This window comes from Rhipicephalus microplus, unplaced genomic scaffold (assembly GCF_043290135.1).
Source record: "Rhipicephalus microplus isolate Deutch F79 unplaced genomic scaffold, USDA_Rmic scaffold_23, whole genome shotgun sequence".
Taxonomy (NCBI): Eukaryota; Metazoa; Arthropoda; class Arachnida; order Ixodida; family Ixodidae; genus Rhipicephalus; species Rhipicephalus microplus.
Window position 1 is genome coordinate 9,226,922 of NW_027464596.1, and position 23,952 is coordinate 9,250,873.

General features: G+C 45.6%; 1 protein-coding gene and 1 long non-coding RNA gene across 3 annotated transcripts in view; both read left to right on the forward strand.

Moving 5' to 3' along the window:
• The window catches only part of LOC119167511 (uncharacterized), a 28,480-nt gene extending 12,387 nt beyond the window's left edge, over positions 1-16,093 (forward strand). The window contains exons 2-3 of one of the 2 annotated variants that reach the window (XM_075884044.1): positions 8,825-9,215; positions 15,439-16,093. In XM_075884044.1, coding sequence (XP_075740159.1) covers positions 8,940-9,215; positions 15,439-15,723 — 561 coding nt within the window. In that variant the 5' untranslated portion in view covers positions 8,825-8,939 and the 3' untranslated portion in view covers positions 15,724-16,093. The remainder of the gene's footprint in view (positions 1-8,824; positions 9,216-15,438) is intronic. The other variant, XM_075884043.1, reaches the window with a different exon arrangement.
• Positions 16,094-21,005: 4,912 nt separating this feature from the next.
• On the forward strand, positions 21,006-22,367 carry LOC142786380 (uncharacterized). Its single transcript, XR_012889031.1, has 2 exons — positions 21,006-22,037; positions 22,168-22,367. It is a non-coding gene; the product is annotated as an uncharacterized LOC142786380 (long non-coding RNA).
• The last annotated feature ends 1,585 nt before the right edge of the window (positions 22,368-23,952 follow it).

Below are 23,952 nucleotides of genomic sequence, written 5' to 3' on the forward strand. Positions count from 1 at the left end.
GCCAGTACGACCACCCAAAAAACAGCGGACGAATCAGCGCAACCGCCGTGACCACTGTGACACCTTACGAGCGTTCTTTGCGTGACCTGATACGCGAAATTGTGCAAGAAGAGGTGAAGAAGCTCGCTGCCGCACCTAATGACTGCGTGATTGCGTCGGTAACAGAAGTTGTTCGCCAAGAAATAAGGCAAGCGCTTTCACTTCTCGAGCCGAACACTGAAATAGTTAGGCCAACATATGCAGATATTCTCCGTCGACAGCCTAGATCTAACGTGCCGCCACCTCAGCAGTACCACCAGCAACAGCCGCCAACAGTGCCTTGGTACTACAGGGAAACGTCCACACCGATGTGACCCCCACTCAGCAAAACCGACATATGGCGTACCCCTGACAACAGGCCCCTGTGCTTCCATTGTGGGGAAGCAGGCCACATCGTGCGGTATTGTCCATTACATTACAGAGGGTACCAGTGTTGCATACTTCGAAGAAATTGTAGAATTCCACGAGTGCTTCGCAGTACAACAGACAGAGACGCCGGCCGCTTCAACACCACTGCCTGTCGACGTGAGCACAGATTTATCGCCAGTGCAGAGGCAGAGTCTTCTAGATATTCTCGGCCAGTTTGAAGACTGTTTTTCATCGACCTCGAGGGTAAATCAAACGCCACTGACAAAGCACCAAATTATAACGGAAGGGACGGCAAGACCAATTCGACAAAACCCATACCACGTGGCACCGAAAGAACGCGAAGCAATCCAAGAACAAGTCCAGAAAGTGCTCAATGATGATATCATTCAGCCATCAAAAAGCCCTTGGGCATCACCGGTAGTGCTAGTGAAGAAGAAAGACGGCAGCTTACGCTTCTGTGTGGACTACCGCAAGCTGAACCACGTTACAAAGAAAGACGTATACCCACTACCGCGTATTGACGTTTCACTTGACAGGCTGAGGCATGCACGCTTCTTCTCGTCGATGGACCTGAAAAGCAGTTATTGGCAAATCGAGGTCGATGAGCGGGAAAGAGAAAAGACTGCTTTTGTTATACTTGACGGGCTTTACGAGTTTAAAGTCTTGCCCTTCGGATTGTGCTCAGCCCCAGCAACATTTCAGAGACTGATGGATACCGTCCTATCAGGCCTTAAGTGGCAGACGTGTCTGGTATAACTCGACGACATCATTGTTTTCTCACCATCATTCGAAGAACATCTAAGACGACTGCTATTAGTATTTCGAGCAGTACGGTCCGCTGGCTTAACGCTGAAACCTGAGCAATGTCATTTCGGTTTCAAGGAACTCTGATTCTTAGGACATGTGGTGAGCCATGAAGGTGTTCGTCCGGACCCCGACAAGATCGGCGCCGTCCGAAACTTTCCGGTGCCAACAAAAAAGAAGGCCGTAAGACGTTTTCTTGACTTTTGCGCCTACTACCGCAGGTTTATCGCCAATTTCTCGCACATAGCGTCGCTCTTAACACTCATAACAAGAGACGATGTTCCATTTTTATGGGGCGAAGAGAAACAAGCAACATTTGATGGTCTACGACAGCGCCTGCAGACACCGCCTGTGCTTGCTCACTTTGACGAGGACGCTCCAACCATGATCCACACCGATGCCAGCAACGTAGGTTTAGGCGCTGTACTCGTCCAGTGGCAAGACTCAGCCGAGAGAGTGATTGCATATGCAAGCAGGACGCTTTCCCATGACGAGTTCTATTATTCCACAACTGAAAAGGAATGTCTTGCTGTAGCATGGGCAGTTCTGAAGTTTCGCTCATACCTCTACGGCCGTCCCTTCCACGTAGTCAGCGACCACCACTCCCTTTGCTGGCTGACCAACTTGAAGGACCCATCCGGTCGGCTAGCGCGCTGGAGCTTACGCCTACAAGAAATCGATATGACGGTCGTCTATAAGTCGGAACAGCAGCACTCTGATGCTGATTGCTTATCAGGGTCGCCTATAAAGCAAGACGATGTCTCAGAAGATGATGACATGGCATTTTTAGGAGTGGTCAACACAGTCACCATTGCGTCTAACCACACAGTCACCATATCGTCTAACTGTCCGTTGTCTGTCCATCCATCCGTTCATCTAGCGAACACTCCAAGTACCGCCATCTCACATCTTTTCATGATATATATTCATCATATAGAACTACCGCCATCCAGCGGGCATTCCAAGGACTAAACGAGAGGTGGCATGGCTGTACTGGAGGAGCGGCACGCGTGCTTTCTCTTACGGCCTGCGCTTCGTGTGTAGTTCCCAATTTTCGCCCCCGCTAGTTCATGACACTGCGGCCTAACCAAGAGGTTACGCCCAGCGAGTTTAACGTGGCAACCTTTTCTGGTCACATAATGCTAAATGTGCGTTGCTCCGTTACTAGTTTTTTCTCATAAACATAAAATTCAAGGCAAATTTTATTAGATATGAAGTCCCCGATACTCGCCTATGTAGATTATTTCATCAGAAACAACTACCATTTTATTTATGATTAACGTGCGCCGGTTTTCTCCCCAATTCAAAGGAGTGCGCGCATGCTGCTCCTCTAGTCCGGCCGTGGAGGTGGCTGCTGACTACTACTACTACTACTACTACTACTACTACTACTACTACTACTACTACTACTACTAGTACTACTACTACTACTAGTACTACTACTACTACTACATAAGTCGCGGACGCACGACCCACAGCTTAAGGAGTTTTTCCCCCAAAATAAGAAAGTCCTGTTTAGGTTCCTGCGGTATAAAGAGATTTTTCTTTCATCAATAAATATAGAATAATTTGTGTATCACCTGCAGAATTGTTGCAGTCATTTGAAGCAATTGAAAAAGGATGGGAAGATTGCTTTATGTCAGTGCTACCCCACTGTACTAGTCACAAAAAAATGTATTGAATTTAAGGCAACAACACTAAAAAAGATAGAAGCGAGAGAACAACACTAGAAAAGATAGAAGAGGAAGTACTATCACTCCCAGCTTCATCTCCAGGTCCAGATAATACAACTACAGCGATGTTAAAAATACTTTCATTTGTCTCCCACTGATCTCGTTAACTTTATGAACTTTTCTAGTAAAGCAAAAACATAGAGCGAAATAGGTAGAGCGAAAACATAGAGCAAAATAGGTAGTGCGAAAACATATATTGAGTGAATCTCAAATCAGATTTACAGCTGGGTGCCCCATATGATGTGCCCATGTTGACCAAGAAGCTACAAATAAACTTGCTCGGCACAGAACGCAATATGCCACTCTGGTGATCTTAGATATTTCTAAGGCGCATGACAACGCGCAGCACGCCATCTTGATTAGTAAACTTCGAAGTGTTAACGTTCCCATATATCTAATCGCATGGACTCAAACTTTTTATGTGGGTGTACATTTTATTGTTCGCAGAACGAGCTATTTTCTAAGCGATACAAACAGAGAAAAAAGGTTCCTCGGGGATCCGTTATTTTATCAATTTTATTCAATACATTATAAAGCTCTATCCCTACTCACGATAATGGGCAAGTGTATGTACACGCAGACAATATAGCATTTTTTCCAGCTTGCCAAACGCACTCGTTGTACAATATTTTACCGTCATATTTGGATACCACAGATTTATGGCTTAGCGACCTGCGCATGTCATTTATTATTAAAAAAAAGTGCTCTTCTTGCATTTTCATTTAGCTCTCCTGTGTGGATCGCGGCGGCTGCATTTCCGATGGAGGCGGAAATGTTGTAGGCCCGCGTACTCAGATTTGGGTGCACGTTAAAGAACCCCCGGTGGTCGAAATTTTCGAAGCCCTCCACTACGGCGTCTCTCATAATCATATGGTGGTTTTGGGACGTTAAACCCCACATATCAATCAAATTGCCTGTGCGGATCGCATTGATGCATGGCCAGGACTTTATTCTACAAGTAGACTCATTAAAGTACTTGGGTATAATATACACTGCAAATCTGAAATATAGGTCACATACTGAATATATTGCGTCTAAGTGATTACGTGCGGTTGGGTTGTTCTGGCGCATCAACAATGGTTGATTTTGAATGCGTAGAAGTTTTTGGATGATATATTGCATGTGTGTCCGCCCGAAAGTACAGTTTGGATGTGTGCTGTTCTTTGGGAGATCTGTTTATAAATAACGGCCTCTTCTCTATATAGAGCGTGATGAATCGCGCATATGTTTAGGCATCCCTAAGTTTGTCGCTAATAATTTTGTTCATCATGGAGCATATCTGCTTCCTCTAAAAAACTAGGTTTCGCATATTAACTGTTCAAACATTTCTAAACATCTATCCCTCCCCACAGACACGCTCCTAATACGTATTTGTAAGCGAGCCATCCATATATTTTTTTATTGTGAGTGTTCTCGGCTACATCGATCTCAAATAGTTAATGTGCGAAAGCTCTGAAAGCCATTAGGGGTAAAAACCGGGACGTGGGTTTCTCACAGGTACGAATTCCTACGGTAAGAAGAAAATTTGATGACACATTTCGAAAAATTGCTAAAATTTTGCCGATTAGATATTCGACTAGGTTGATTGAAGACCACCTCCATACCCTATATATAAGTTCAGTTATAGCCACAGAAGCTTCTGCCAATGCCGAGAAAGCGCGAATGGGCATCCATTCAAGAGCATCAAACTGTTCTTTTTCACTCAGACTGCTTTACGCCGATATTCCAGGAGAATTATTGGCAGTCAATCTGGCAATACGCAAGCTCTCAACATTGGTGGTTATATTGCAGTGATTCTTTATTCGTTTGCACCGTTCTGACAGTACCGAAGACATCGCCTTGTTTATCAAAATTTTATACAGATATGCCCAATCATGTTCGTGATGTACATTTAGTGTGGTTGCCAGGTCTCAGTGCACTAACACTAAATAAAACAGCGGATACAGTGGTGGCACAATTAGTTCTTTCGTGTACATAAATACATCTTTGCCGGCATCCCCCTCCCCTTTTTTTTCATAATCTCACTGCCGCGCGATTTATGGCCAATCACCCGTGGTGGGTTGAGCCACTGCTGTCTGGTGAACGAACCAACGAATCTAGTTTTAATATGGTATAGCCATGCCTCATGTCAGTTACGTGCACAACCCTCCCACGGCTCGTAATAGAGTGTGTAGTCATTATTGATAAATATTAATCGCCAACATGGTCATCTATCAGAGGACGAAAGTCCAGAGGAGCATTGGGCCCAGAAACATGTCATACGTCACTCAGTGTTCACCATCTTTTAGGGGCGAAGCTGTTTATAGCGGCACCCGTTCGTCCCTTGTAGCCGCTGTAGTAGTGTGTTAGAAGTATAACAGTTTGACCGCCAAGGTGGTGCCAGCGAGAGATTTTTCTGTGTGTTGTTGAACAATAAAAGATAGCGCTCAATGTACATGCCAATGGCTGCTAAAGGGAAATGAGACACAGGAGAATTCGGCTTTTAGTTAACGCGCAGGCTGCGAATTTTTATTGTTCAACAACGCACACAAGACAAGAAAGGGTTGCTACGTTATACTCGCTCGGCGTAACCTCCTATATTTCAGAAAGGCTCAACGAGCATTGGGCCGCGGTGCTATGAATACAGAGAACTAGTATATACCATGAACTCGAGGTGGTTAAAGGTGGCAAGTAGACACGAAGCGCAATCCGTACGAAAGTGTGCGTGTGCCTCCTCTCGTTCGGTCCTTAGAATGTCCGCTGGATGGCAGTGCTTCTATATGAGGGATATATAATAAAAAGATGCCGGAGGGTGGTACTTGGAGTGTTGAATAGATGGACGAACGGACACACAGACAGATGCATGGACGGACTCACGGATGGCTGCACCGACGGATGGACGCATGGACGTGTGGACGCACGAACAGATGCACGCACGGACGGGCGGATGGACGCATGGGCGGCCACACAGACGCACGCATGGATGAACGGAAGCAAGAACGAATGGACGGAGGGATGCTTCACCCCACTATCCATCATTCACTCCGTGAATATGCTGCCATATTTTTAACGCTATATTTTTGTTGGCGCTTCATTCCAAAAATAATACTTTCCCACTCCCCTAGGCTTTCACTGTTTTTAAGTACCTCTTTTTTTTACTTTCTGGGCGCATATAAATTCAGACTTGACACCCACAATAGATTGAAGTACGCCACATAGGATGAAAAAGAAAGATGTAGATTTACTTAAAGCCTTTTATTGAGTGATCCCAAAGAGTGCCATTTATTGTATTAATAGTACCAAGTTATAAGCCAGAGCCAGGCAAATGTCGGTGAACGACACAGGTTAGCTACTGGCCTAAAAAGATTTGAACGTGGGCTCATTCGTATAAATATACATCACGAAGGAAAACAGGCACTGCCTGGAAAACACGGGCAAGAAGGAACACATCTTGTGCATGCCCTCGTGTGTTCGTTCTTGTGCGAGTATAGAAGCAGTGCCTGTTTCATAGAGAAAGCTGCTATGAGATCAGAACACAGGTCACATGTGGCGCCGTAGCTGTCCGCTGCCACAGCCGTCAGTGTCCGTAACCGATATAGCAAGAAATAAAAAGAAACAACTCAATAAATAAATTGCGTCCGGAGAGAGTGAACAAAACGTTCATTTGATGTTCTGTGCAAGAATATTGGTGAATGGTATTCTGCAGGCGCTGCGTTAGAGTGCCTCGAGCTTGAAGCGGAGGCGAACGAGCGCTTCAAGGTACGTTAGACACAAGTGCCATCTGGCAGTTATCTTCGAAAACGAAGCCGTGCAGCCCGCAGAGAAACATGCGCTCCAGTCTCGGAGGTGATAAGGTGTTAAGGATGTGATAAGGATAAGGATAAGCGAGGTGATAAGGATAAGCGAGGTGATAAGGATAAGGTTAAGGAGGTGATAAGGATAAGCGACGGGCAGGTGCCACCACCGTGACGTCGTAGCAAAGCGTTGGAAACACCTTTTTGAGCATTGCGTTGCACTGTCAGCGCCGCTCGATTAAACGCTACACTCCTTAGGGTTACTTGTGTGTGCTTCTTCTAGTATAAAGGCAGACATACAAAACATCGAAGCATTGTTGTGGTGCCTCAGATATGCGGAATAATTGCTTTTTATTGACAATCGCACAACTATGAACGCTATACCATGAGCAATATTGGTGGGCGCTGCGGGTGGGGTTGGAAGTTTGGTGCCGCTTGAGGTATCGTTAGGGCAGACAAACTGACAAATGTACAGGCACACAGACAGACAGACAGACAGACAGACAGACAGACAGACAGACAGACAGACCAAAATTTTTCCGTCAAAGGTCCCCAAGAAAGACTATCGTCTTTAAGAAAAATAAGAAGGACACAGACGGATGCGAACACGAGCCCGCTGCGTGCAAACCTTGTATTCTACCACTGAGCCATGCCGGCCCTTGAAACTTTCAAATCTGGCCTGCGGCTGCAGGCTTGATGTCGGGAAAAGAATTGCGCTGAATGAGTAATAAAGCGGTTAAAACATCAAAGGAACAACAAGGTGTCACACAATGAGAATTGCGTAAAGAGTTGCTCGTTAAATGATCCAACCCAATACAAAAGCTTGTTCTGCTTCACCCATTAACTGCACTCATAAAAAAGGTATTGTATTTTTGAGGTAGTAATGGTTTGTCACATATGTCACAACCCTTGTAGTAAGCGCAGTTATTAACCGCCAGGCTATAAACAGTTACTACATTTCTGGTCACAACCAGAATTTAGTAACTGTTACTACCCTAGCCGTTACCAACCATGCACCGTAGTGAGGAACTCCAGATGAATTCCACCACCTTGTTAATTGCGATCCGCTGGTCTTATATATTTTGCTGTAATTTACTGAGTTTGTTCTAGAACAAATTGTTTATTACAGTGCGTGGGAAACTTCATTATGGTTCGTTAACTTCTACTTCTCTATTACGGCAATGTTAGAATGACGTTTACATATCTCGTTTGCGTACTTTGAAACAAAATCTTTTTACATTATTCGTGAATATCTTCGGCGTCATTTTTTTTTTCAAATTTAAAGATGATACGTGGAGACGATTCCTTTCATAAACTGTCACAATAATATTCACCTACTGTTTTCAATTAGACAGCCAACAGCGGCATAGTAAAAAGGTAGCAACGGGGCAAGAAAGTTAGTAAGGGCTGCAGTTACTACCTCTTTTATTCTAGTTAATTACTGTTTACTTACCTATGTAGTAAACAGGTAGCGAGAACTTAGTAAAAGTTGCAGCTAGTTACTGTTTACTAACGTAGGTAGTAAACATGTAGCAAAAGGTTAGTAACGGTCCAATAGAGGTAGTGAGCGCTGCAGTTACTACCTATTTGCTTGCACTTGCCACCTTTTTTACTTACTTTTTTAAGGGTGAGGGGCGCATACCCATTTCAGGCATAAATCTTCATCGTCATCAGCCACTGCATAAAGATAGTGCACATAACTCTTTGCAAGTTTGCAAAGGATACCACGCTTCTCCGAAGAATTATGAACGATAGCCTCTAGTACACAAAAATTATGATTATTTACGGTGCCATGGGTACCCAGCAAGTGTGTTTGTAGCAGTTATTCAAAGAGTGTTAAGAAAAGGCTTTGAAAGGCCACTTTTCATGCTACACATTTCATGGAGGCCTGGCGTTTTTTTTTCTTTTATGACTTATAGTAGGTAGTAGAAAAACAAGCCGCCTAGAAAAGGGGATTCCCCTGTTGGAATATCGCCCCTCTCGGGACCAGATAACGTGTAAGATGCCGATGGCAGCGCCGCTACAGTGATATCTCAGCTATGTCTTGTCTGTTCAACCTGCTTTGCGCGAATACGTGCAATGTGCGTGTTTCTTTATCTCGCATAGAACGAACCGGGTCTGTTCGGTCCCACCTTCAATCCGCAGATAGCTGCCTGCCGTGCTACGTAGTGGTTGCTGAGAGACTGCGTGGACGACGAAGAGGTCGAGGAATACAACAAACATGTCGGGTTGCCTGTATTCTGACTGGTGCGAGGTGTACCTCTGCAGTAGGCCGCTTCAGCAGGGCAGCTCCATCAATGGCGCCGTCAACGCCTTTTCCCTGCTGACGTCTTCGTCGCAGTCGGCAAGCGGCAACTCGTGGGCGATGCATTGGCTCCTCGTGTTCGACTACGGCGAGGACGAGGTGCTCATCTGCGACGCCGACAACCACGAGGGAGACCTGACGGGGCGCACGTACTGGAAAAAGAGGGCCGCTCTTGAGAACTACGGAAAGAAGGTAAGTATAAACGACATTGCTGTACATGGCAGAAGAGTAGAGTCGACCCTTGAATTTGTGGCGCGCACCGAAAGCAGGCGACGATCGGCCAGGGGCCTTGCGGACAGAAGTTCGTCTCAAACCAGCTTTTTTTAATGCTTTGGCGTTCAGGAGCTCCTTTCAGAGTAAATCGAGCATGTGCCTTGTTGGCTGTGAATGAAAGATCTGCGTGGTTCGTGAGTGAAAATTCGAGATTGATTCAAATAAAAGAACAGGCGGAAATGTTGTAGGCCCGTGTACTCAGATTTGGGTGCACGTTGAAGAACCCAAGGTGGTCGAAATTTCCGGAGCCCTCCACTACGGCGTCTCTCATAATCATATGGTCGTTGTGGGACGTCAAAACCCACACGTCAATCAATCAATCAATCAATCAAATTAAAAACTTTGACGATGCTTGAGATTCGCCTGCGAAAATTCAACGCGATAGTCTAATCGCACCCGTTGGCATCGTGCTTTAAATCGCTAGCCAGGTGTCAAGTTCCTGTCGAGTCATCCGCGCCGCGAGGAAAGGAACTTAGCACATTTTTAAACTACCCTAGAGTGCATATTGAAAGTGCCGTTGCGAAGTGCATACTACAAGCGAGGTAACCACTAGGCGTGCCCTAAGACAGTATGCCATTTTTCTTGATGTGACTGATCACAATGGGTTGTGGCAGAGCCTTTTGTAGTGGGTATGGAAGATTTAAATCATATATTCTTTGTGCAACTCACATGTTGAGACAACTGGTGAGATTTTAGACTTCGCCCACGCAGTCAAAATGTCTTATTGTGAGTCTACGCACTAAATAACACACGCGCGGGATATTTATCTGAAGTAGCTTGGGGCACGGTTCTGGTTTCGTGGTAGAACGCCTGCTTCCCATGCAGGCTGGGGTTCCATTGTGGCTTGGCTTCATAACTATAATATTTGCGTCAGTTTTTAATTTTACCTTAAGGTTATCGCTGATTGTTCGCTGACAAACAACGACGCCGACACCGATGTGAAATTGGTCCAATTACGCTATCGCGTTGTATACTCTTCAAGCGCCCTCCGTGTTTTTAAAGGTGAAGCTCATGAGGGCTGAGTCTTGTTGGCGTGCGTCGCGCTCCACAAAACCAAAACTGAACACCTGAACAATGAAGAACGAGAACATCTAAGTAAATAATTGATTATTGAATGATTTTGGGGAGTTTAATGTCCCAAAACCACCATATGATTATAAGGGACGCCAAGTGGAGGGCTCTGGAAATTGCGACCACCGGGGGTTCTTTGACGTGCACCCAAATCTGAGTACACGGGCCTAACACATTGCCGCCTCCATCGGAGAAAAGATCTATGTAAAAAAAAAGCCTATTTGATCTGTACATCAATGAATATATTACACTACAATACATGATTATCTGCGCCGTCCGTTTGCCCATCCGTCCATTCATTCGTGCGCCCGTCCATGTGTCCGTCCTTTATACTAGTACACGACTCTGACGTAGACGTTATGGACCTTATAGGCCCTATAGCTTCGCGCACTCGTCATCATGCACTTTGTAGAGATGCGTGCCTTTTTTTAAGACGTGTACACTTATAGTTGTCAGCTTATTTCTAGGAATACAAAAGTACTGAACATGTAGCAGTAAAAGTGAGCGCCGACGCCTCTTTGTGAATTTCACCAAAATATTCGCCCAGAATAGAGGCGGTGCTGTGCAATGATGTGCCCATATTGATTGTATAATAGAGTCAGATCGTGCTGCAAACACAGACGCAAGTGAGAGTGAGTGTAATGAAATATAAGATATTGATAACTGGAGGCTCACGATCTAATCGATTTGCGAATGGTCGAGAGTATTATTGCACGCCGAAATTCGATGAACGTGTGATTTTCACCGGCATGAGAACGAAGAAACGCGTTTATTGCTCGAAGCCAGGCATACCGATAACTGTGATAGCGCATGCGTGAGCTCACTATTGATTACCCTGCTCAAAAAACAAAACAAACTGTCTTAATAGTTATCTTTCACATAGACCCCTACGCGTGCCGGATTGAATGGTTCGCCTATGGTATGAGCTTGCGCAGATAGGGTTTCGCGCCTCTTTCTTTTCCACCGTCTTGCGCCTTTCCTGTTGTTCGTCGACGTTTCAGGTGTCTATGAAGTTCTTTGCTATGTCCGTGCTTACACACACGCCCTGTCTGTTTACTTTGAATACCTACCAATCAGCTCAGCTTTCTCTCTGATTGTGAGCGCATCCATATTCAGGTCGGCTTTGTGTTCAGCGTCAATATTATTTTTTCAATCGTACATTTCAGTAGAATTATTACAGATGAAGCTTTTTTTCTATGTTCAATTAGTTACTAAAAATAAGTTCAAGGAATACCTGGAATTAGAAATAACGCTCAAATATGACAGTACTCTCATTCTTTGGTCTTCAAAGACTGAAAAAAAAAAAACAAGACGCTGACATATAACATCCTTAGGAATATGTTTTTACAGGTCTCTCTCCAAAAGGAAGTTTTCAACCGTACACAGTTTTCGAATGCCTTGTGCTAGCTATAGGGTTCGTGCCATTGCGCTACGCATGACATGGTACTTTGTTTTTAATTTTCAGTCACGTTCTTTAAGGAGGCATTGCGTGCCTAATGTGTTATTCACTGGATTCGGTAAAAAACCTGTGTGTGCTTCATGTTCTATACAGTCAGATTTCATTATACTATCTAATTGATTGATATGTGGGGTTTAACATCCCAAAACCACCATGTAAGTATAAAAGATGCCGTAGTGGAGGCATCCGGAGATTTGGACCACCCGGGGTTCTTTAAAGTGCACCCAAATCTGAACACACGGGCCTACAGCATTTCTGCCTCAATCGGAAATGCTGCTGCCGCAGCCGATCTTCGATCCTGCAACCTGCGGGTGAGCAGTCGAGTACCATAGCCACTAGAACACGGCGGCGGGGCTTTATACACTCTAAGAAAATATTCCACATTTGAACACTTCGCCAGATATTCAACTCTAGTATGAGTTTGCGAAATCAGGCGTACGTTTTCCAGGTTTCCTGTCACTTTACTCGCAAAGAATCAACTATAATCTTCATCAATGCGAAACAGTGTGAAAAACAAGCGCACAGAAACAAACTAACATAAACAAGCTATAAGATATCTGCACCGTTAAGTGTATGCAATGTATAAGTGAGGCGCACGCGCTTTTTCCGTCCCCCTGAACTTTCCTGTCATGTGTAAAAGCCTAATTATTTGTGCTTGCCAAAAATGAACTAATTAGTTAATAGCCGGCGCTTGTTCCCATTTGTTTCTTTTCGTGTCCTCGTTTTTCGCGTTGTTTCGTATCAATAAAGCCTTACCAACAAGCTCGAACTCCTACACTCTTGAACTATTATCTGTTGTTAACTGTCTGTTATGTGCGGTTACCTGTCAATAAGTGTTTAACAAATTATTAGAGCAAACGTAGTTGCCTCTGAAAAGGTTCTGCAAACACTCAACAGCTCTATAGTTTCCGGTGCTCGTCATGCACAAAATAATTTACAATGCGGGCGTGTTCTTGCACATTTCAAGCTCAATGTTAGGGTAGCACAGATGGCTCTCGAAGGGAGTACTACCGTGCTGCATGTGTGAGTCATCCACACAAGTGCTTTATGACGTCAGCTCAGTAAATATGCGTCAGGTAAACTGGAACGTAAGTGAAAATGTTGAAAACGTTCAAATAGCAGGGTGCAAATTCAGAACCTGTAGCAAGGAATCCTTGAGCCCTGACGAATTTTCTGCGCACTTATTCAAAATCTACATTCCAAATTGAATCTCAGACAGATTAGCTTCTTGTACTTGACGGCCTCAAAGAGTCTTTATGTAACAAAATCATCCATTATAGGCAGCCATTTCGAACCTATTTCTTTACTTTTTGCTTCAACATGGCAGCCATTCACATCACCACGACATAATGACATTCATCTACGCCAAACACTATAAAGGCTCAGGAGCCATATAGTCGTATATACTCGGTGCCAACTATATTGACATTGGAGCAAAGGCTTCCGCATATTCGCATTGCTCCGCAAGTATTACGGCTGTTTATGGCTGATATCAGATTGACTTACTGGCATCATTAACACCTTTCGAAAATTACATACTGAAAAAAAAAAATGGCAGCATATCCACGGAGTGAATGATGGAGAGTGGAACGAAGCATTCGTCCGTCCATTCGTTCTTGCTTCCGTCCGTTCCTACGTACGTCTGTGTAACTGTCCATGCGTCCATCCACCCGTCCGTGCATGCGTCTGTTCGTGCGTCCGTCCCTGCGTTCGTCCATGCATCCGCGCCTGCGTCCGTTCATGCGTCCTTCCTTGCATCTGTCTGCGTGTCCATTCGTCCATCAATTCAGCACTCAAAGTATCACCATCTCGCACCTTTTCATCATATATTCTCCATATAGAAGCACCGCCATCCAGCGGACATTTCAAGGACTAAACGGGAGGTGGCACATGCACACTTTCTTACGGCTTGCGCTTCGTATTTACTTCCCACCTTTAACCACCTCGAGTTCATAGTATATACTAGTTCACTGTATTCATGGCTATGCGGCAAACGCTCGCTAAACCTTTCTAAAACCAAGGAGGTTACACCCAGCGAGTATAACATAGCAACCCTTTCTTGTCAGATCGTGCTCAATGTACATGCCAATAGCTGCTAATGGGGATCGCAGCGTGCGCGTTACCTACAGGCCGAATGCTCCTGTCTCTGATTCCCCTTAGCAGCCATTAACATGTGCATTGAGCACTATCTTCTATTGTTCAACAACGCACAGAAGAAATCTCTCACCGGAACCACCTTGGAGGTCAAAATCGTAAGGACCGCTATTTCGGGAATGTGCCACTGGTGGTTACGTAATACCAGGGACGCACAAGCCACGCCATAAGGAGCTTCGCCTCTAAAAATGTGCACAGGAAAACGTCTCAAGATTGTTCAGTGTTTATCTTAGTGTGATAGTGAGAGAACAATTTGCTTGGAGATCTAAACAGCGCGTAAGTGGCTGCACACTTACTCACCACGTAATTCTGGTTTACTTTGCAAAACAAGCTAACTGAAAAGGTGTTGTCAAAGAACAGAGAAGAAGAAGGGGGTATTTTTACAAACAGGACAACATTGTATTTTACCTACGACTTCGTGCAGCTGGATTTTGAGTTATACTATAGATAAGGCAGCACTTACTACAGCAAGGTGAATGAAAAAATTACGCGCTACCAGGCATGCCCTCTTCTTGCGTAGCGTCTACCCTGCTGCCCAGTAAAGTTGTCGCCGAGTATATATTACATGAGTGTCTGCTGTATCCTGACTTTTTTTGCATAGACTGTAATTATTGTGTGCTTCGGAGCAAGCGTGTTCTGACAAATTTGTACAGATGCATGGCATTTTCCCCACAACGCTGACGTTGTCATCAATGGGCGTCGCTCTTGTATGTTCATTCCAAATGTTAATAAAACGCTAGTCAATCTGCGCCATTTAATTTTTCTGTTGCTGCAAAGCCATCGAACTACCTTCATCGTTCGGACAGACCTGAATGTTGACACATGCATAATATCGCATATTAGGCAACTTTGTTTACATAACACGACAGTTTTGTACGCGCTTGTCTTTGAAGAGTGTATAGATAAGAGGGTAATAAAACGCACAACAGTTTATGTTGTGTCTTTGCTATTATGCGCTGCGCAGCGTAATTTTGGGAGCCCCACAAATATATTATAATTAATCTAACATATCAATGTACGCTGCAACTATTTATTCATCTGCATGCCCTTCTATGCATACAGTCTGAAAATGCAAATAATTCCTAACGCACTGTAAAACATGCGCATCCTTACGCAAAACTTTGGACTCAGCCTCATCTATTGTGCTACTTGCGCGGTAAATTTAAGAGCTACAATGCCGTCCATAATATAGTTGTGAATTTGTGCCTGTAGTATCAAAGTGTTGGTATCAAACTGTTGAAGTGGGTGTGTACTGTAACGATGGTGTTTTATCTCTTTTGTGAATACTTTTTTTATATTTACCAATTGTGTGCAATTAACTGTGCAGTGGCACCCGATGTCGAATCCTATAGCTAAACCTAATACGTACTATTTGCTGCCGTTCTGTTGCACCACATTTGCATTTCCTTGTACTCCAGTTACTTTGTCACACCCTCACTGGCTTTTTTGTTTTTGCAGAGATATCTCGCGAAGCGGAAAATTCCGAAAGAACGCATTGACCAGCTCCTGAGGAAGATGTGCGACTCCGGCCAGTACCATTACACCGAGAACAACTGCCAGAAATGGGCCCGAGACCTCCTGCATGAACTGGACATTGAAATGCCCTCTGATGAAGTCGACGCCCGTACTGTTGTGACCAACTACATACAGCCGTTAGCAATAGCCGGTGCCGTGGTAGTGGGCGCCGGTCTGCTCGGCGCATTCATCTTTGGTGGCGGTGCCCGTCGGAACAGACGGGATTAGACGGAACACTACTTAGCATCGGTTCTCTGCAAAAATATTGCTTCGAAAGTGAGGGTGCTAAATTATTTTTCTAGGGCAGTTTTGCCTATTTTCTTGTCATTGCGATCCGTGTTCGAGTAACTCCAAAAACTGGTCAGCAGAGACATGGAAGCTTGAATGCCAGCTGCTGTATTGTGCAGTGGAGCGTGACGATCTTCCTCTCGGCGCTGTTTGATTCTCAGAAGCTACATTCATCTCGGCAACACACTGGTGGGGGTTTCTCCATGGACTGCGCAAGTATTCCAAAAGGCTCATGTGTTTGAACCCTGTACCAGTACTCTAGATTGCCTGCGGCGTACCCAGAGAAGCGATTAAAAAAATTTACGAAGCAGCTGCGTACAACTCCATGGAAGACGTAATAAATCTGAAAGTGGGTACTCGGTCTTGAGACGCATGTCACATCTAGTACTGCGGTTAGTGATAATTTCTGTCAGGCTATTTCGACATGACCATGACATACGTACCTGTCTGTTTTTTTTTCTTCAAACACGTTCAGTCGACTGCACAAATGTGGCGCTACTACTCATGTGAACGCCCCAGCAGGGGCGCCTGCGCAAGTAGGCGCTTGCTGTGTAGCGACACTACGGACCCGAGCTAACAGGGGGGTTCGACTCCCTCTCACGCCTAGCCGTGCGTGGCTTTGCCGTGTCCGGGGAAAAGGGAATCCTGGGGGTTGAGCCGACGCCGGGTGATTGGACCTTTAAGGCCCCCTCGCAAAGGCAACACACCCCTTTGGCCCCGGCTTCACGTAGACGACACCCCTGGGCTGACCCACCCAAGGGAAATCGGCAGTTGCCTTTTATCTTTCTGTACCTACATCTTCGTCTTTATCTCTCACTTTTTATCTGTCCTGTCAACTTCTCTTTTCCATTTACTTCCAAATTTTCTGGCGGCGAGGGTTAACCCTGTGTAGTTACCCAACCTTGGGTAGTTATATTCGGTTATAGCGGCAATGCATGGCTGGCGTCACCAAGTGTTCACTATTCAACCTTGTAGCGTCCCCTTGTTGGGCTCGGTGGTGGGCGGCCACCATCGCCACCCAATTTTTAAATGCTTCTTATGGAAAACCCTTTTCCCGCACTCCCTGATCGCCGCCTGGAAAGGTGGCGCAGCTATGACAGCTTCTTTACTGCACAGCCTAAACAGACCTTGCCCAAGTACCATGTTCTCCACAGCCAAAATGAAAAGAACAGTTCGATCTATTTCACCCCTTATTGTCTCGTCAACGCTCACAAATGCAATTGGCACTGGCTATAAAGTAACTAAGATGGGAAATGGCGATCTCCTTCTAGAAGTTCGCGAGAAGACTCAGTACGACAAGGTCACAAAACTCGTATCATTTGATAACATCCCAGTATCAGTGGGCCCACATAAGTCAATGAACACAGTGCGTGGTGTCATATCTGATGATGACCTCCTCGAGCTGTTTGAAAGTGAATTACTCGAAGGCTGGCAGGAACAAAATGTAGTGAAAGTACAAAGAATAATAATCAGGCGAGATTATAAACAGACCCCAACAAAACACATCATAGTTACCTTCGGTACAAGCAACCTTCCTGACTCCATTGAAACTGGTTACTGCAAGCTTCGTGTCAGATCTTATATACCGAATCCTCGCCGATGTTTCAAGTGTCAGCGCTTCGGACACGGATCCCAAACGTGCAGAGGGTGCGCTAGGTGCGCGAAGTGTGCATCTTGTGAACATGTAACCGAAAAGTGCACTTCAGAAGCCTGTTGCGCTAACTGCGAAGGAGATCATGCTGCCTACTCCCGATCATGCCCTGCATGAAAAAAAAACAACTATTAGAACTTAAGGTTGGGTTCAACCTGTCATTTCAAGAGGCACGTCAACGTTTTTCTACACACAATCATTCTGAACCTTCCTTCGCCGACGTCGCATCGAGGCGCCGTGCCACGTATTTCGGCCGCCGCGAGATGCACACCAAATGTGACTGCGGTTGTGCCAGAAGCGCCTCCAGCTGGAGCAGCCTGTACTGCTCCGCCTCCTGTTCAAAAGGGCCAGAAGACTTCAGAGTCTGCTGGACCACGGACCACTGCAAGTGCAGTCAGGTCCTAAACTGCCATGAACGTGCCTACCAAGCAGGCACCTTCCGCCACCTCAGAAGAGGTGATGGACACAAGCCATACTCCTCCGGCGCCCCAGACGCCGAAGGAAAGGCGCAGCTCTTTGGAGCGAAACAAGAAAGAGAAACCCCGTATTACAGGGCCCCCAACAGGCCCTGTAACTCTACACGTTTCTCTACACAGAGCATTTAACTACATTCAATATGGAGACACAAATTTTACAGTGAAGCGTCAGAGGACTCCGTAGAAACCTTGACGATGTTCAAGAACTTTTACATAAACAGTCACCAAAAGTGCTGTGTGTACAAGAAATACACCCAAAACCCAAAATCACTAATTTTCTACGCCAGTATATATTTTTCGAAAGGACAGGAGTGAAGCCGTCACGTGATCTGGTGGTGTGGCCATTATAGTCAATCAAGGGATCGCATGTACTCATCTACCACACGAAACATCTCTTGAAGCCGTGGCTATTCGTGTAGTTCTCCTGAACAAACTCGTCACCATCTGCTCTGTCTACATACCTCCACACTACCATCTTGAAAAACGTGAATTCCAGCCCCTAATAGATAAACTTCTAGAACCTTATATCCTCCTTTGAGATTTCAATGCACATAACAATCTATGGGGTGACCCTCGTTGCGATGCTCGAGGTCGCCTGATTAAGCAGTTCCTTTTTACTTCTGGCGCGTGCCTTTTAAATCGGAAAAAGCCCACATAATACTGCCTCGCCAGCAATACCTACTCATCAATAGACCTCAGTACTGTCTCACCATCCCTTCTTCCTCTACTGACATAGAATTTCATCAATAATCCTTACGGAAGTGACCACTTTCCCGTAACCCTAAGCACACCCATATCAAATGAATATTGCCCACAGGTCCCCAGATGGATCCCTGACAAAGCTGATTGGGAACAGTTCTCGCAGATTACTTATTTCAGTTGAACTGACCAATCTGGTTTAAACATAGATGGAGGTGTACAATACGTTTCTGCTTTTCTGACAACGCTGCGATGAAATGCATCCCGCAAACTTCTGGGCTGCCTGGCAGGCGACGTGTCCCATGGTGGAACACTGAGTGTCGCAATGCACGCAAACAACAAAACAAAGCGTGGAGATTGTTACGGGACTCGCCGACAGCAGAGAATCTTGAAAGCTTTAAGAAAATGAAGTCCCAAGGCAGAAGAACGCGCCGGCAGGCTAGGAGAGAAAGCTGGCATAAGTTTTTATCTGGCGTCACTTCTTATACACAAGAAACTAAAGTCTGGAACATGGCGAGCAAGGTAGCAGGACGACACGCATCTTCACTACCTCTCGCAGACACACAAGGGGACACCTTAGAAGACCAGGGGAACTCCCTCGGTGCCCACTTCGAAGAGGTGTCCAGTTCGTCGCATTAGACTGCAGCTTTTCAGCGACACAAAAGAAAAATCGAAAAAGAGAAACTACAGCGAAAATCCTCTAAACATCAGTCGTACAACAACCCTTTCAGTTTGGTCGAGTTACAAGCGTCACTACATGATTGCAATAAATCAGCTCAAGGTTCGGACCGTATAGTATACGCAATATTAAAACAACTGCCTTCTGAAACACAAAAAACCCTGCTTTTCCTGTATAACTCTATCTGGTTTTCCGGCGAAATTCCCTCTGCCTGGAAAGAAGCCATTATTGTTCCAATTTTAAAGCAAAGCAAAGTTCCATCTTCCATTAGTAGTTACAGGCTAATCGCACTTACAAGTTGCATGTGTAAACTTTTTGAAAAAATGATAAATCGCAGACGTGTACATTACCTCTAAACGAACAATCTGCTCGACCCATGCAAGTTCAACTGCGCTTATCATACTAACTGCCCTGAGCAGTTATTCACGTCCGGCTGGTTTTCCCAGTTTGAAAAAGAACAGTGCGCTCTAGCTCATGTCTTATAATTTGGATGTGAAGCCTCATTTTGTGATACCCCGTACCAGGTAATGATACTGCAATTTTATGCAATAGAGGTGCAGTAGGAAGCGCCCAGTGTTATTATCTAAGTATTATCAAAGCAATATCAAAGATAAAAGGTCCTAGATCGCGACTGTTGTTGATGCTCGCTGGTCGCGAACGGCGTGCGAACCCATTTCCCTCTATAAGCCAGCATATGTGGCATAATATACGATATGGCGCGAAAAAAAAAGAAACGGAGAATCGAAATGCATACATCCTTTCGTGGCCCATTTCATCGTTGGCTTTGCCTTTTTTCACCTCTTCGTAATAATGCCACGCAGTATGTACTATGACCTAGTAGGTCGAATCAAAGCTGATATACATGACATTCGTTAAGTGCCACCTAGGACAGAAAAACAGGCCAAGGCAAGTTCTAAAAATGGGTGGAGAACGTGTCATGCAAATGTTTATTTTATATACGACGCGCACTCGTGGTACCGATACCTGCGCATATCATAAACTTTAGACAAAAACGTAAGTTGGTCAACGTGTGTTTGCGACATATGATACGCGATAGCTGGGCAGGTATATATCTTCAAGCTCTTTTGGGGACGCGATCAATTTCGTGTGACTTCACATCGTATTGTGCAGTGACTGAAACATGTATGTTCTAAAAGAGACGTGAGCTTGTCAAGGCGTCACCGTCGCGGCAGCCCACCTTGCATCGTTCTCAAGGCAGCGTGCACCAGCTGGCTGTTTAGTTTGCGAGCTTACGAAGTCGTGCCCCAAATGCGTACGCTCGAGGATATTATTTCAGCTTTTTGGCGAGTTTAGCTACGTATTTTCAAGCGGACAATGCAGAAAGAAACCAACATTCACGCGGCGCATTGTCTTGTTTGCTGCCATGCCGGTAGAGTTTGTTTACTTTTACGCTGGCTGTCCTGCGTTCAATTTTGCGACCTTCGGGCTGTCGCCGGGCGGGCGCATAGCCTGCTTACGTCATTTCCTATCAGAACCGGATGCATCGGTAGCTTTCAGGGAGCCCGCGAGCAGCCCGTGGGCCTCTAGAACCAACCCAGGAGTCCGAAAATCGAAGAGCCCCAGTCACGACCAACACACGACAGCAACAGTTGGGAAGGCCAATATGGCAGCCGAGAAACAACAGGCCTATCGGATATATACTTCAGTCTGACTCAGGGCAGAGAACAGCGCTGGATTCTAGGACAAGTAGGTCATCTTTCTTTATTCTACTCTACTTGTCGCGTGTGCGATACGGATCGCGCTTGCCGGCAACGGGCTCAGTCGTGTTGTATATCGCACGCACGAAATGCATCGCGAAGGTGAGCTTCGGCGTCTGCAGTTCGCCTGTGCTTTGCGACCACCTGGAAATTGGCCGCCATTGCCGTCGGCCTCCCGTACGCTCGCTGATCGAGTGCTCGCCTGTCTTCGCCCCCGCGATGAGCTCCGGGCTGACGATAGTGGGCTGAGACCTCGTCGCTGTGTTGGGAGTCGTCGAAAACACGTTGCGGGTGCTCGTAAAGAGCTTGGTTGTAATATGTCGCGCGCTGTAAACGCGCCAGCACGGGCTGGCGCGGCTTTCGCTAGCGTCGGAACTAGCTGAAAATTGGTCGCCATTACAGTTGGCTTTCCCGTCAGTCGGTCGCAAGCCGCTAGGCGCCGTCCGCTGGCTGCGGCGGCGGACTCGCGTTTGCGCGCAGCATCGAGTTTGTGAAAAAGGACCGCATTATCGTGGATTTCTTCGGCGCTAGCTCCAAACCAGCTCGGCGCTGTTCTTGGCGGCGGCCAAGCATACGCTCGCTCTCCTGTTCGAAGATAACTGGCGGCAGACACTCCGCGTGCAACGCCGTGTTTGATCTCGCGTTCGCTTGCTCGAGGTGAAGGATGTCGCTTAGGACTCGCCGACTTGTTAGCGGCCCGGTGATTCGAGGAGTTGCGGCTGTGGCCGTCGCTCATAAGATGTTGCGCTACGGGGATCTAAATGAGTCTTTGACGATGTGTGACATTACGGTGAAACTATTAGCATGTCATATCTCAAATACGTGCAAGGTGAAATGTTTTCATTTCACCTTGCACGTATTTCTCATATGCCTTTGTATTCATCCTCTGTCACGTGTGACTCACTATTTTACACACTTATTGTGCAGCCGTGGGCACACACCATACTGAAGACTGTGCGCTGGCGTCTGCGATGCCTATCATCCATCTATTTCGTAAGAGCAGCTTCAGAAGGACTGTGTGAGATGTGAAGGTAAAGTTATTAGTGGGTCATATTTTAACGCTTGTTTTTATATTCAAGTGCATGTACTTGTCATATGCGTGCATCTTCATCTTCTGTCACGTGTGTCTCACTATTTTTTACTATATTATTCTACGTGCAGCCGTGGGAACACAACAGGCAAAAGGCCGTGTGCGGTGGCGTCTGCAATGCCTGTCATCTATCGCTTCCGTCGGAGGAGCTCCCCAAAGAGTGAACAAGATTTGACAATGAGACTGGTCTTGTACACTTCCCCATGAACTCACTTTGAAGAATGGAGAAACTTCATGTGTAGGTAGAAAAATAAAAGATTTCGATGTCTTACTTTTGTCGTTCGTTGTTGCCGTGACTGGGAAAGCAGTTACACGTGGGTGGCTAGCTACTTTTTGCGTGTTTTTTTCTGCGCATTTTGTTGCTCACTGCGCAGAAAAACAGGCGAAAAAAGTATTAGGCCTGGCGGAAAATAAACAAAAAACAGTGTTTGAAGTGGGGACAAAAAGTTCACACGATTAAAGTATTTGAGTGGATCAACCGTTCGTCCGGCAAGGTACAACTGTGAAGACTAACGATTGCCCGGTGAGGTGTAAATGTGGGTATTAACAGTTGCTCTACACGGTGCAAATGCGAGGACTAAATGTTAGTCCTTTGAGGTGAATTGTGGTACTAACGGTTACTCACTAAGGTGTAAATGTGAGGACTAAATGTTAGTCCCTAGAGCTCATCTGTGGGGACTAACTGCTAGACCTGGTGCCGTTAGTCCTTAAGTGGATCAATGGTTGTGGCAGCCCCATTAGTCTTCGAAAGGATGAACCACACAGCCTTTTAACACCCTTTTGCCTTAGAGTGTAGGCGCGCAACAGTCCCTGCAATGCACCCAAAGATTCGAACATAGTGGTTCATTCAAAGAGGCTATGTGGTCAAATAATCTATTATTAAAGCAGCGCTCTATCTGCCCCAGACATAGTTCTTGCTGCATGACAGAGGAGCTATCTATCTATCTATCTATCTATCTATCTATCTATCTATCTATCTATCTATCTATCTATCTATCTATCTATCTATCTATCTATCTATCTATCTATCTATCTATCTATCTGCATACGTCTGGGTGATCTGGTGATCACCTCTTAGCTCAAAATAAACTAAAATTAGTATGAGAGGTATAGGACGGTTTGATGATTATGACTAGCTGGTCATGACATGAAAAACTTTGGCAGTTTCTACGTGCTTTGGGAATCAATGTTATGCTAAGCATGTGGGGGGATGGTGATTCTTGTAATTTTTGATTGAGCGAGACGTTACGAAATGACTTTAAAGATATGTACAAATGCTGTAGGCACAGACATACGTTAAACATTCACGTGTTTATTGTTGCGGAACGATGCCAACAGCCACATGGGTATCAGCAAGCGGTAAGCTGATATGTAGCGCTTTGCCAGCGAGGATTGAGGCTCTGGAGTCTGCTAGATAAATGAGCTTCAGTGATTCGAGCTTCACTAAAATTGTCGTTATTTCCACTTGAAGGCTGTTTGATAGGAGTACATATTGTAACGGATATAACAACCTCACAACCGGGACGTCCTATTTACAAGGTTTAATAAGGGCGAACTTGTGCCCAAAGCCAAAAGAACTACACAGTAGCTGGGAGAAAGCAGCGAACGCTCGTCGTCCTCTTCTTCTCTTCTTTTCTTTTCCGCTGCTCGGTAGCAGCTCGTGCACAGGCTGGGCCGGCTCGTGCCTTCCGGCGGGCTTCATGAGTCGTAGCGATGCCGTCAGCGTTCCTCTTTTAACAACGTCTGCGTTGTACTGCGCCTTAACAATTCCTCGTGGCATTATCCCCCCTCTCAAGCGGCATCGCCCCGATGCTTGCGATGAGGCTTTTTTTTTTGTGTGTACAAGTTTGTAAAAA